The 13,485-nt window shown below is 38.3% G+C and overlaps 2 protein-coding genes across 3 annotated transcripts in view; both read left to right on the plus strand.

Moving 5' to 3' along the window:
• Positions 1-2,059: 2,059 nt before the first annotated feature.
• tex26 (testis expressed 26) lies at positions 2,060-8,449 on the plus strand. Its single transcript, XM_088639399.1, has 8 exons — positions 2,060-2,365; positions 2,463-2,658; positions 2,957-3,041; positions 3,285-3,447; positions 4,130-4,286; positions 6,126-6,302; positions 7,116-7,277; positions 8,201-8,449. Exons 1-8 carry the CDS (start codon positions 2,321-2,323, stop codon positions 8,302-8,304), a joined length of 1,089 nt encoding a protein of 362 aa, XP_088495525.1. The 5' UTR covers positions 2,060-2,320; the 3' UTR covers positions 8,305-8,449.
• A 136-nt stretch (positions 8,450-8,585) lies between these two features.
• The window catches only part of wdr95 (WD40 repeat domain 95), a 32,998-nt gene continuing 28,098 nt past the window's right edge, over positions 8,586-13,485 (plus strand). For both annotated transcript variants that reach the window (XM_088639393.1, XM_088639394.1), the window contains exons 1-2: positions 8,586-10,742; positions 12,367-12,622. In XM_088639393.1, coding sequence (XP_088495519.1) covers positions 10,675-10,742; positions 12,367-12,622 — 324 coding nt within the window. In that variant the 5' untranslated portion in view covers positions 8,586-10,674. The remainder of the gene's footprint in view (positions 10,743-12,366; positions 12,623-13,485) is intronic.

Here is a 13,485-nt window from a genome sequence, read left to right on the forward strand (position 1 = left end):
AGTGGTGTGAAAAAGTGTTTGCCCCCTTCCTGATCTCTTATTTTTTTGCATGTTTGTCACACTGAAATGTTTCAGATCATCAAACAAATTGAATTATTAGACAAAGATAACACAAGTAAACACAAAATGCAGTTTTTAAATGAAGGTTTTTATTACTAAGGGAAAAAAAATCCAAACCTACATGGCCCTGTGTGAAAAAGTGATTGCCCCCTAAACCTAATAACTGGTTGGACCACCCTTAGCAGCAACAACTGCAATCAAGCATTTGCGATAACTGGCAATGAGTCTTTTACAGCACTGTGGAGGAATTTTGGCCCACTCACCTTTGCAGAATTGTTGTAATTCAGCCACATTGGAGGGTTTTCGAGCCTTAACCGCTTTTTTAAAGGTCATGCCACAACATCTCAAATCGGATTCAGGTCAGGACTTTGACTAGGCCTCTCCAAAGTCTTCATTTTGTTTTTCTTAAGCCATTCAGAGGTGGACTTGCTGGTGTGTTTCGGATCATTGTCCTGCATCAGAACCCAAGTGCACTTCAGCTTGAGGTCACGAACAGATGGCCGGACATTCTCCTTCAGGATTTTTTGGTAGACAGCAGAATTCATGGATCCATTTACCACAGCAAGTCTTCCAGGTCCTGAAGCAGCAAAACAGCCTCAGACCATTACACTACCAACACCATATTTTACTGTTGGTATGGTTCCTTTTCTGAAATGCTGTGTTACTTTTATGCCAGATGTAATGGGACACACACCTTCCTAAAAATTTCAACTTTTGTCTCGTCAGTCCACAGAGTATTTTCCCCCCCAAAAGTCTTGGGGATCAAGAGGTTTTCTGGCAAAACCAAGACAAGCCTTTATGTTTTTTTTGCTCAGCAGTGGTTTTCATCTTGGAACTCTGCCATGCAGGCCATTTTTGCCCAGTCTCTTTCTTATGGTGGAGTCATAAACACTGAAGTGAACACAAGAGAAGCCTGCAGTTCTTTGGATGGTTGTTGTGAGGTTTTTTGTGACCTCTTGGATGAGTCATCGCTGCACTCTTGGGGTAATTTTGGTCGGTCGGCCGGCCGGCCACTCCTGGGAAGGTTCACCACTGCTCCATGTTTTTGCCATTTGTGGATAATGGCTCTCACTGTGGTTTGCTGGAGTCCCAAAGCTTTAGAAATAGCTTTATAACCTTTTCCAGACTGATAAATCTCAATTACTCTGTTTCTCATTTGTTCCTGAATTTCTTTGGATCACAGCATGATGTCTAGCTTTTGGGGATCTTTTGGTCTACTTCACATTGTCAGGCAGGTCCTATTTAAGTGATTTCTTGATTGAGAACAGGTGTGGCAGTTATCAGGCCTGGGTGTGGCTAGAGAAATTGAACTCAGCTTTCCAAAGATGTGATAAACCACAGTTGATTTATGTTTTAATGGGGGGGGCAATCACTTTTTCACACAGGGCCATGTAGGTTTGGATTTTTGTTTTCCCTTAATAATAAAAACCTTCATTTAAAAACTGCATTTTGTGTTTCCTTGTGTTATCTTTGTCTAATATTTCAATTTGTTTGATGATCTGAAACATTTCAGTGTGACAAACATGCAAAAAATTAAGAAATCAGGAAGGGGGCAAACACACCACTGTACATATACCTTAAGAAAGGACAACAGGGCTTTTCAATAGTGTCCACTCTAAACTGATTGAAATAAAACATGTTTCTGGGTGGAAAGATTTTGGAGGAGTGATTCATAACTGAACACAATCAGTTTGTTTTAATTAACGTTTTAATGTAAAAATTCTTACACACTACAGTATGTCATGATTTATTTTCAGGATTCAGTAATAGATATCCCCCACAAAAACAATGATAGAAACGTTATTGGTATTACTTTTTCAAGGTTATTTATACTTTCAAAAATGTATTTTACTGTAGAAATCTTATGCAATTATATTTAGACTATTCGTGCGGAGGTTTTACCCCTGTTGACAATGTTATAGCTTTAATTGTGTTAATTGCGGTAGCCTAAAGCGCACGAAAGTTATATCAATGCTAAATTCTCTCCGGGTCAGCCTCAGTTCAGTCCTAGGCAGTAAACGAATTCAGTGTAATGAAGATTCCGCTTTTCAGTCTAATTAAATGAAATCCCTTTTTATTAGCTCTTGTACGCCTACACGATCACTTCAGCCAGCGGACTTTCTCATGTCTCCTCATTCCCCTGGCTCCTAGCAACCGCTTCGGGACTCCGGACAACAAGATCCTGCCTTCAGAGCTCTTTTAGTAGCGGCTTAAACTCTCAAAAACTGTTCTCGTTTACATCTCGGACATTTTGAGAAGAATGGAGGGTTTGAGCCGAGTGTCCCGTGTCCCCGTTGCAACCCAGGTGAGGTCACAATGCACACATGAACCGTGTCATAATCACGGAGGCTGATGAGCCGAAATGAACCCAGTAAGCTTAAACTGCATTCTCTCGCCTGCAGCTGGACGATGACATCTTGAAACCCGCATTTCGCGAGCAACTCTGTTACATGAAACAGGGGTGTAATTCAGAAACGGACAGAGAGAAATGCGACTTCTTGGCCGCTTCGTTGACCCTTTCCGAAGACCTTAACAAACAGAAAACCGAGCTTATTGAAACCCCGGCGCGTAGAGCTAAAACTGCAATGGCAGCAATAGGTAGGCGAAAGTTGATTGTAACGACTTAGTATTGGAGCTGTCACTCACCTTTTCTTTTTAAACTTTTGCGCATTTACGCATCTAAAACTGGCTTTTAATGCATATAAAACTATAATGTTAACAAATATATTAGGCGTTCATTTAAACGAGCGCTTATTCCTAGAATTGTGACAATTGTACTTTTGTACTGTTGTTTAAAGCATGGTTTCTGTTATAAGTCTTTATAAAAGTAAGAAAAACTACAATGCTAATAAAAGTAAATAACAATAGTAACAGTCATGCATGTTATTATGTACAGGTTTTAAGAAGAATTGGGATCCTTATGAGACATCACACAAACGCGAGTTTGTTCACAGACCTAATTCATCGACTCAGGCCTACCGGTAAGCTGGAGATGTCTGTTGACACCGTGTTCCAGAAAACCTCTATGATCAAAAATAAACCTTTTATTTAAATCAGTATGAATGACTTATGTTAAGTGATCCAATAATGTATGTGCCATTCTTCCTGTGTATGTTCAAGTGCAGTATTAGACATGATGTGGCTTGCCTTATTTGATTAAATAAATGCTGGGTGGAATAAGAAATAGTCCTTAGTGTGACACATTTTTTTTCTTAAATTCACAGTCCCAAGTCTTCAAAAGCTTATAGATTCCCCTATGAGTTGGGGGATCCAGTTGGTGCAAGCCTGTACAGCCAGCAGTTCTGCTGGAAACCCTTTTCGAAACCAGATCACATACGCAGTGGCTCTGCTTCAGGAAACAGAAGGAACAACCCTCACCCCAGTGAGGTAAAATCATACAGGAGTGCCATCACCAACGAAGCTCCTTAATTGCTGGGTACTTTACACCAGGGGTTTCTAGTCCTGGTCCTGAAGGCCCCACACACCATCTGGCCGAGCTTCATTACCTAATCGAAGATTTAATTGAACTAAGAAGTTGCTTGAATGGAATATTATAATTTTTTTTGTTACTGTCGTGTCAGGGATTGTGTTTTACTTATCAAATGCAATACACTTCCCACTTAATTAAGAGTGGAAACTCAGACTCTTGGGTCAGTTAAGGGTTTAGTTGTGTAACTGAGAGTGGGACTGGAACAGAAATCAGCAGGTTTGTCCTATAGGTCCAGGACTGGGAACCTCTGTTCTGTTTGTCCTGGGATCAGAATTCTAGGCTGTTGCCCTGGTGATGGGTGAAGGAGGAAAACAACCAAACTGGACACACATAATAACATTAAATTTATTTCATTTTCAACCCAGCTTCAGGTCTGTGTCTTTAGATGGTATTTTAAGTGGCATTATCGATAGGGTGATGAGCCGTGACAAAGGTAAGCATCTTTATGAGCCATTTTAGTCTCATTTTAGATTCTGCGTGCATGATGGGGAAACCCACGTATATTTTGTCCCAGATCTGCTACATAAATGCTTTTCAATATGGAGTCAGATGTGCTAATTCACTTTGTTTCTTTTCAAGTCCTTTCTAATATGGCGGTTGCCCAGAAAAGAGAAGCAGATTTCAGAGGACAGCAGGTCGCCTTGGAAAAATCTGCCATCTGAAGAGGAAATCAGAAGAGCCTTGACAGCACAGTATTGCTCAACCTATAAAGCAGATTACTTGGGTATACCTCAAGGTACAGAGCTTGAAGTCTACATGCTGAATGTGGGAGGAGAAGCAGACAGATTACTTCACCCAGTCTGCTAGAGTTAAAATGATGCCCATTGTCCTTTCATTGCATATATTTGTATATATACTAATCTTGCAATAATTGGTCTTTTAGTTGACAAGTTTAAAAGGGTTCTGGATACGTTTGGCTGAACTGACATCCCTGGGTTAAGAAAATCTTCTCTGAACTATATAACAAGGCATGTGCTGTCAGTAAAATCTAAACATACAATGCCCGACCATGTCAGATGAGTAAAAAAACCCAATATAGTAAAAAGGGAGTCAAATGAAATACGGACAAGCCTTAATAATGTTTTCTTTCTAGTGTTTATCATCCACCTCCATCTATCCAAATGGAAATCGGGAATCTCTGCTTTTTGTTTGTCAAAGTTCATGTGGGTAGTGGCATCAGCATGTATAGACTACAGAGGAACAGGTAAAGGTTTATTCCATGCAGAAAGGAAAAGAAAAGAGACACAATGTTTGGGCTGTGGAGCCTTCTTCAGGTGTGTGAATCCTTCTTCAGGATTTGACACTCCTGAAGAAGGCTTCACAGCCGAAACGTTGTGACTCTTTTCTTTTGCTTTCTGCATGGAGTAAACCTTTACCCATTGCTTTTGTATTTGTCTGTCACTTTTGTCTCCTCTGATTTACATTTGTACTGCTGGGGATTTTCCTGAAGCACTCGGAGTGCAAGAATACAACACCTGTTCCCCACTCAGGATTGAGGCACACAGTCTTTCAATATGAAATCCAGAGCACCTGGACTCTACCACTCCTTACTGCTTCTCTGCTCTAATTGTTTTCCTTTCCCTGAGCAGGATTTCATAACTTGGGAGCAGGATGTTCCGAGAACAGTCAGTACCGATGCTTTCTGATGTTCTTTTAAATCAATCACAGCAGGCCTTAGGGCTTCCCCATTGTTTGGTTATACTGCGCTAATACATTTATGCCAGTTATTTTGTAATCATTGTGTGTGGCACAAACATTGAAGTGTTGTACTCTCTCAGTCCCCATTTTGAAGACAATTTTTCCAAAAGTCTTAGCTATTGTTTTAACATCAAGAAATGGCAAACAAATTTAATCTTATTCCCAGGTCAGCTTGCGAGAAGAAAAGAAAGGAAAATATCATGATCCACAAGAGTGCCTGCAAACCCTCCAGCTTAAAGGGGAACTGCAGTCCCACTTTCTCAGACTGGTTATTAAATCTCTGTAACAGAATAAATTCATTGACAATATCGAAACACTTGACAAATTGTGAATTAAGCACAAAGTTGTGAACTTTGTAAAAGTACAGTGAGTCGCCCTGTTGTCCCACAAATTTTGATGTGATGCGGCCCTTCCTGCTCGCTGTAATAACAAATGTAATGCAATGCCCAAGCTAATTAAGTTCAGGTTGTGCTGCAGAGCTTTTACTGCAGAAAGTTTCCAACATGATCTGCATGCAGAGTTAACAAGTAATTTATTTGCCAATTTATTGGCAAAACCATCTTGAAGTTGAGAACAATATTTCTTTTGGATTAAAAGAGATGTATTCACAAGCCTGCTTATTTACAATGTAATAGGGCCACTTCATGTCACTAGAAGCCTCGTTCTGAATCGCAGAATATGGTGCGGCACATATCTGGAAGTTTTGTCTATTTTGTGATGTACTAAAAATTGGAAGTTTTATAAGTTACCATTACATTTTACTTTTATTGTGGTTTGAAATCGGCTTATCAATGCTGATTCTTTCTAACCCCGAAAATTAAACATAGCATTGCAGTTCCCCTTAAAATTTTGTTTATTTCTGCTTTGTGCGCCGCAGGCTTTCAGGTGAAGCATGCCATTCCAGCTCCACCGAACTGGAAAAAAGATATCCCGCATTCGCATCTGACCAACATGAGGTATCACTACCAGCAACCCAAACAGACCCCTGAGCTTCTGAACACTACAACTCGCTATGGGTGCAACACACATCACCATTTGGCTCCCAAAGGAGTGGGTAAGACACCTTTGCATTAGACACACTGCTGTGATACATAGCCCCTTGATGAGAGAAATTAGAATAGTGAGCTGTTCAGCTTGGTGCCTCACAAGATGTACTGAAGATGTTGTAAGATAGCTGTCAGCCTCCAGCAATGGAATAGATTTTTCCCCCCTGTTGTAAGTAATGTGGTACACTTTCATTTTTCAGTGACACTGTCAGCAGGACTGTGTATTTCAGGCAAGTTCAAGCTTTCAAGCCTCTCTATTCTTGTATTAGAAGTTGAGCCAAAGTGTAGGGCCTCCCAAGTGGCACATCCAGGGAAGGCGCTCGCCTGAGAGCACTCTAAGCTCTGTGATTGCAGATTCGTGACTGTGTCATATCCCTAGTGTGGTGTGATGGGGCTTCCCCCACAGCGGCAGTGCATGACTGGCTGAGCACTGCTGAGAGAGGGAGGGAATTGGTTGGCAAGGGAGCTCTTAGTTCTTGACAACACAGTGACCTCTTCAGCTTCCCAGCTGTTTGCAGGCATGTGGTGCTGTCAGTGAGAGTTGTACCTCACCTCCGATTGCCACTGAACCTCTGGTCTGTGTCTGCGTTATCTGTAGCGTGCTGAAAGTCTGGTGTGTAACTTCTGCATTCTCCTCTGTGCTGTCACGTTTGTAGCTGAGAAGTGAGTCATGAAAAACACTCCAAAGCAGCTAGGTATAAAAACATACCTGGTGATTTTAAAGTTTTAAAACATGTTTAACCCAAGTAAGCACTGGGTGTGGAAACATGGTAATGCAAAGTCTAATAATAACGACCCGCTCCTGTTGTTTCATGTTTCAGTGCCGTCTGTGACATATGCCCACATCAGGAACCAGGAGAACAGGAAGCAGCCGACCACATATGAAAGGCATTTTGGGGACGGAAGGACAGACATTTCAACTGTGCTCCGATCTCTGAAGCCTCAAGAGATTCAGCATTTCCTTCAGAGTGTTCCTGATAAAGGTACAAAATTAAGGACTGCAGCAAACTATTCTTTTTCTTCTCATGCTGCTATGCAGCCAGTTCTTTATCCTCTCATTTTCCCTTGTCACATCCTGTTGCTCTGAAATGCTGCTGATAAAGGCTCAAAATGCTCAAGAAAATACTTTTATTTCCTCTGAAATAAAAGTCTTGCAAAGTCAAAGTCATATAGTCTTAAGTAGTTCAGCCTAGGCAGCATGCGTAGGCTGCAAAGGAACAAGTAAAGGTTTATTCCATGCTGAAAAGAGAAGAAAGGACACACAACATTTTGGCTGTGGAGCCTTCTTTGGGTGTGAGCCTTATCAACATTATATAGCCTTGCCAACATTTGGCAACTAAATGCAGTTTAATTACAAAGTTGAACACTTGTTTTAGTGAGAAATCATATCTCGGGAAGTTCAAAAATGTATTGCCGACAAACCTCAAAAAGAAATATGTAATCTAATGTATTTCTTATTTTGTAGCTTATCACAGTTATATTCTGCTTTCCCTAACATGCTTATAGATTTGTGCCTCACTTTAAACTTGATTATTTGTCTTAGTTATAGCATGCTTCCTTGTGTGGATATTTCAGTGTATTCAAGTTGTGAGTTCCCACTGAAATTTCTTTTGAGACTGCCAGTAAATTCTACAGGTAAAGTACTTTGTGGTAATTTCACAATTATATTAATATTGCATATGTATGCTAATATGTAGATGATAAGTAAATACCCAGACAACATGCCCACTTCCATCACAAAGTCCTGATAGCCAGTCCAGGTAAGAGGAAGGATAAAGGCTCATTTAGGCATTGCACTTATGGTATCCTATTTCTCTGCCTAACTCACTTTATGCTCCTTGTTAATACTATAATTCAGCCAGGGAACTTGTGACACTTCCTTAATTCTCTGCGATTTTCTCTGCAGACAAGGAAGTCATGAAAAGATTTCTGAGAACATTCACACTTCCCAGTCAAGGTGCAAGAGCAAAGAATCCCTTTGGAATACTTTCAACCTCAAAACAAACCTGAATGTCAGTACGGCCCAGACCTCTACAAACTGTCAACAACATTTTGTTATTGGAACTGTTTTGTGAATAAAGGATCACCAATGTCTGCAGGCTTGCAAACCTGTTTGCTAAAAAACAGTAAAATCCAAACATGACTTTTAATTGCATCATTTTGTTTTGTGTGTATGTAAATTGTTGAAGTACCGCTGTATGATTCTGAGTGTTGATGAGATTTGTTTTTCCAGAATACATCAAAATTAGATGTGCAGGTTGCTTTTAATGGGTGTGCAGACTTAATCACAATAACTAGAGCTAGGAAATCAAAACTGTACTATACATGCATAACAGATTACAACGATAAAAATAAGAAAAGAGAACACCCTTTCAATGATGTACAAGCCAAAGTATTTTTTTTTCTTTTCTTTTATTGGATTTCGTGCACATTGCAACACAAAATATTAAATCCCTTCATGTAATGTTCAGGGTCTGTGTGCAGTCGTGACAAAATAAATGTCACAAGACAAATAGTGTCCCAGTTCTTTTTTCTGAATCCCTTGTTGGGTAAAAAAAACTTCCAGGCAACTCTTTTAAACCAAGGTGAAGTGTTTGGCAAACATACTCCCGTGTAGGTGACACATTTGCATTGCGCAATTCACCTTGTTTAACTTTCTGTAGGACTGGAATGAACTTGCATTTTTCGATTTTACAGGTTGTATGCTGTAGCTTTTGCCAACACTGGGTACTGGATATTCTGAACTTATTCTGTTTCATAAGTACAGTTGGTACTTTACATGGCAGCTTCTAAAGCATTTAAAACATACACCTGCCATGCACTAATAATCTTATTGGTTTTCCTGCTTAGATTGAGGTTTAGCATCTATAACATTTATTGAAGATCTTTTGGGTAAAGAAAACTTACCCAAAAGGGGTAACTTCATACCAATGAAGTTTAAAATTTTAACTGCTCACTACAATTTAACTGAGATAAAATGAATACATGACACTGAATAGAACTGCCACTTCTTTCTGAGCATGTGTACAATGAAAATAGGCAATTAGGTAATTAAATCATTCAGTTAAGTAATTTATGGGACAGTGGAAAATGATCACTGATTACAGAGTACTGACAGGCTGTGCACGGAAAAGAGCTGGCATGATGAGATTTCGACATACTTCTGTGATATTTGCCATGGTTTGTGCTTTTCGTGTGGATGGGCAGTGTACCAGTGCTTTGCTTTCAGTGATCAGGATATTTCTGGGCTTTGCATACTTAAGCTATGCGTTGATAGGTCTTCTATAAAGCACACCAATCATGCTTTATGAATGTTTGAAACTAAGCCCAATAAATTTCTGTTCAGTTGGCACATCATTCTTCATTTGCAGTAATATTTATTTAACCAGTAACTCTGACCCAAGGAAGGTAAATCTAGTGAATCAAATTAAGAGTGGAAACACAGAAGTAACTTTAACCCCATGCCAGTGTGTCTGACCTTTGGAAAAAGAGATCAAATTCTATACTGTAAAATAAATACCCTGTATCCTTCTCATTTCATTCTAGTTCTTTTGTAGTGCTCAGCTTCTGGATAGAAGTCAAGACTAGTCTTTCTCCTGGGGCATGTATGCAGTTAGTGTATATATAACTATTTAATATTATAGAGGTGTTGTGTGTATTCAGCTATTATGAATACATATGGCATTGAAGACATGTATTAATATCCATTAATTCTGCCAGGACTTGCAAACCTGTTCTTAGAGTAAATGCTGCGTTGTACAATATTTACTGGAGTTACAAAACTGGGACTTTAGCTATTTTCACACTTTATATGATTTTTCAATTAAATGTGATACATTCATTAAAATATATCTTAAAACTTCTTGCTATTACAAGCACAATGTTTTTGTTTTTTAATCACAGTTTTTCTCACTCCAATAAAATGTACTAATATACACTTTGACATAATTTCTTCCTCTTTTGTATTACATTTTGTTATTTAATACAATTTTAAATCCATAGAGAGGATATTGATTGTATTTTTACCTCCTAGTGATTTAATACAATAAGGGATTAAGTAATTCAAGTAACACAGCATGTGTGTTTCTGATAGAGTTGTGAATTACACTGCAGGGTTGCCCGGCCTTTTCAGATGTAACATTAGAGTAAGTAGATTGGTAATTTGAGAGTAACAGTAAAGCAAACACTGTCTGCTGGAGGCATTTGCTAAACTGTAGTAGGGACAGCCCAGCTTGAATCAGCCACTGTTCAGTGCAACCTGTATCACAATGAGTTTCTGACTGCACTGGTGTTTCTGTACTGAGAAAAACAGGCAGACTTCAAAGTAGAAAGACAAAAAATTACTTAAAAAACATTTTTAAAGCAAGAAGTTTTTCTACTATGCCCCTGGGGAAGAAATTTCGTCCCAGCTCTGCTACTGGGAAGTTGGAAACCTACCACATTACCAGGTACCGTTTTGGATAAAATCACTATTTTTTATTTTAGTTTGAAATTCAGTCTTAGTGCTCTACTGTAGAGAAGTGCAGCTTTGTTGTGTCTGAAACAAAAATATTTTTACTCTGAGTAATTAATTTAAGAAAATAATATTTTTGCTTGAACATAGCTCCAGGGATATTTACATAATGCTCAGAAACTAATATTATGTTTCTTATTCAAATTTAAGGTTGAAAAAATAAGGAATATCTTTCATTTGTTTTTTTATGTTTTTGGCTGTTGCTTGGTTGTAAGAGGTTCACTGCATGAAAAAAAAAAAATCATTGTTGTCCAGAGACTGTTTACTGTTGTCAGGGGACTGAATGGGTACCTATGAGAGGATAAATTAGGCATTGCTCTGTGTATATTTTACTGGAAGGCTAATTAATCTGAGCTAAGTAAAACAACTGTGCACACAAGATTTAACATTAGGAAGCATTAATTAAGGCTACTTCCCTTCAGCTAACAGGATTTAATTAAGGCACTAAAACACAATGTGCTAATGCAGACCTAAAATTATGTAATACAACAGGCAACATCTAGTACACTTGTCACAGCTTATTCAATGTATTTACTGTTGGTGAAATTGCACATTGTTTAGATAGTGGACCCTAACTAATACCAACATACTGAAAGATATTGTACTTTAATACAAAATGCGTGCTATATTTCTTTGATCAGCGGTGTTCAGTATATTTCTACAAAAAATATAAAAATATTACACATGCCAATAGGTCACTCTTCCGTATACTGTATGTATGTGTAACAAAAAAAAAAACATGAAAGTGAATTTTCCCTAAAAAAATTCTAGAAAAATTCTAGAGCTCTGTGAAGTATTGAAATGTTATTCTGCGTGTAACCCCACTTAATTAAAACTGTTTAATTTTTAAAATCTAAGATTTAATTATAAACTAATCTGAATTGAATTAGAAATAAGACACATTTAGGCAATAATATAAATATCAGTATGGTTTGATTTATTCTTATTTGAGCTGAATGCATTTCCAATAAAATTATTTAATGCAAAAAAAATATGAAGTGTACCTTTCAAGTTCTGAAGCCTTTTTCATGCCTCAACTCTGACTGTTCTTGTTATAAGGTCACTCTTTTCAATTCCAAACAATTCCAAACTTTAAGAGCAATTTGCTCCATATTCTCGTCTGCAGGGTTGTGATTCAAATGGCAATGAGATATTTAAGACCCTGACACTATCACATATTACTTTACCATTTAGAGGAAGGCCCTTGCTGATTCAGCGGCATAAATAAAACATAAAATAGTAAGTTTGTAGTTTTATATAGCATTGATTTCTTACAGTTAACATTTCAGATGCACAAGTGAATTCATGAGTGAAATTGAACTACTGTATGTAATGTACAAATGATTTTAGACACCGCCAACTAAAACTAGTAAGCTCAAAAGCTGAAAACTCCTCAATTAAAACATGACACACTTGACAAACTCAGACACAGTCTTTGGTAGCCGCAAATTAGGTTATCTATCCGTATATCTTTTAATTTATTAATTAGAAAGTGGAGTATTAGGCCGCGTTTCTTGTTTTAGTTTTTTCTGGTCAACACAGCTCTATGGTTTCTTCAGTATTTGGAGTGAACTGGGGCCTGCCACTGGCAAAGCATGCCCGCCTCGTGCGAAGACGTCAGTGCCTGGCACGAGGCATAAACAGGAGAATTCCCAGGATGAGTCCCAGAGGAGTGAGAGCCCCCCTGAGTGGCTGGAGAGGGAACTAATGAAAGAGGGATACCGACGCCATTCCATCAGCTTGGCCCACAGTACAGAAACAAATGAGAAGGCCCTTCACACCAGGGACCCAACCAGGAATCTCAGGAAGCTGAAGGTGACCTTTCTTTTTGTCTTTTCTTCACTCTCTACAACTCAGCCTCGTGTAATGTCAGTGTCAGACTTAGGTCTATCTTGTCCACAAATCACTTATCCATCTTAATTTCTATTGCCATATCAAATAAGTCACTTCAAAATTCCCTGATAACCAAAGAAGAGTTGATAACTCTAGGAGGATCCAAGCACTTACAGATTTGTAGTTCATGAAAAAATATTCTGTATTTTGTTGTTTCCAACAACATAAGGCCACCCGTAACTTTCAAAATTAAACACTGTATTCAGTAAATCTTTAAAGGGACTGCTTTAAGTAAAGAGACTGCTGGTACTGTGGTGATGATGTTTTGTTGAATTTCCAATGTTTTAGAAGGGTGAACCCAAGGCACTAAGGATACCCTCTAAGACAAGATACACATAGATGAATAAAGAGTAGAGAGGACAAAAATGGGCTTTTTTGTAGTTTGAACTATTCATTGAATCATGTTTTATCTGTCACCATAGATCGTAGATGTTACACAAATACACACGTAAAAGTATTTATAAAAACAAAATTCAGGTTACAGTTACTGTCACTGAAATTCCTACCATATCATGGAGTAACATGTAGAATTTAATTATCAAAGGTGACATAAACACAAAGCACATTCAAATAGTCACATTAAAAGAGATTAATATCACCATCAATGCTTCACACATACCTTTATTCCAGAAAACAGAAAATATTATCCAAAGAGTGAATTAGAACTTATTAGCATGTGATCTCTCCAGTTTATGGATGTGGTATAAATTGTGGGATTTGTGGGTTTATGGACAAAAGCTAAAAAATAAAAACAAAACATATTGTCAACTGCTTAGCTCTCCATC

This window comes from Lepisosteus platostomus, chromosome 7, assembly GCF_059453375.1.
Source record: "Lepisosteus platostomus isolate fLepPlt1 chromosome 7, fLepPlt1.hap1, whole genome shotgun sequence".
Taxonomy (NCBI): Eukaryota; Metazoa; Chordata; class Actinopteri; order Semionotiformes; family Lepisosteidae; genus Lepisosteus; species Lepisosteus platostomus.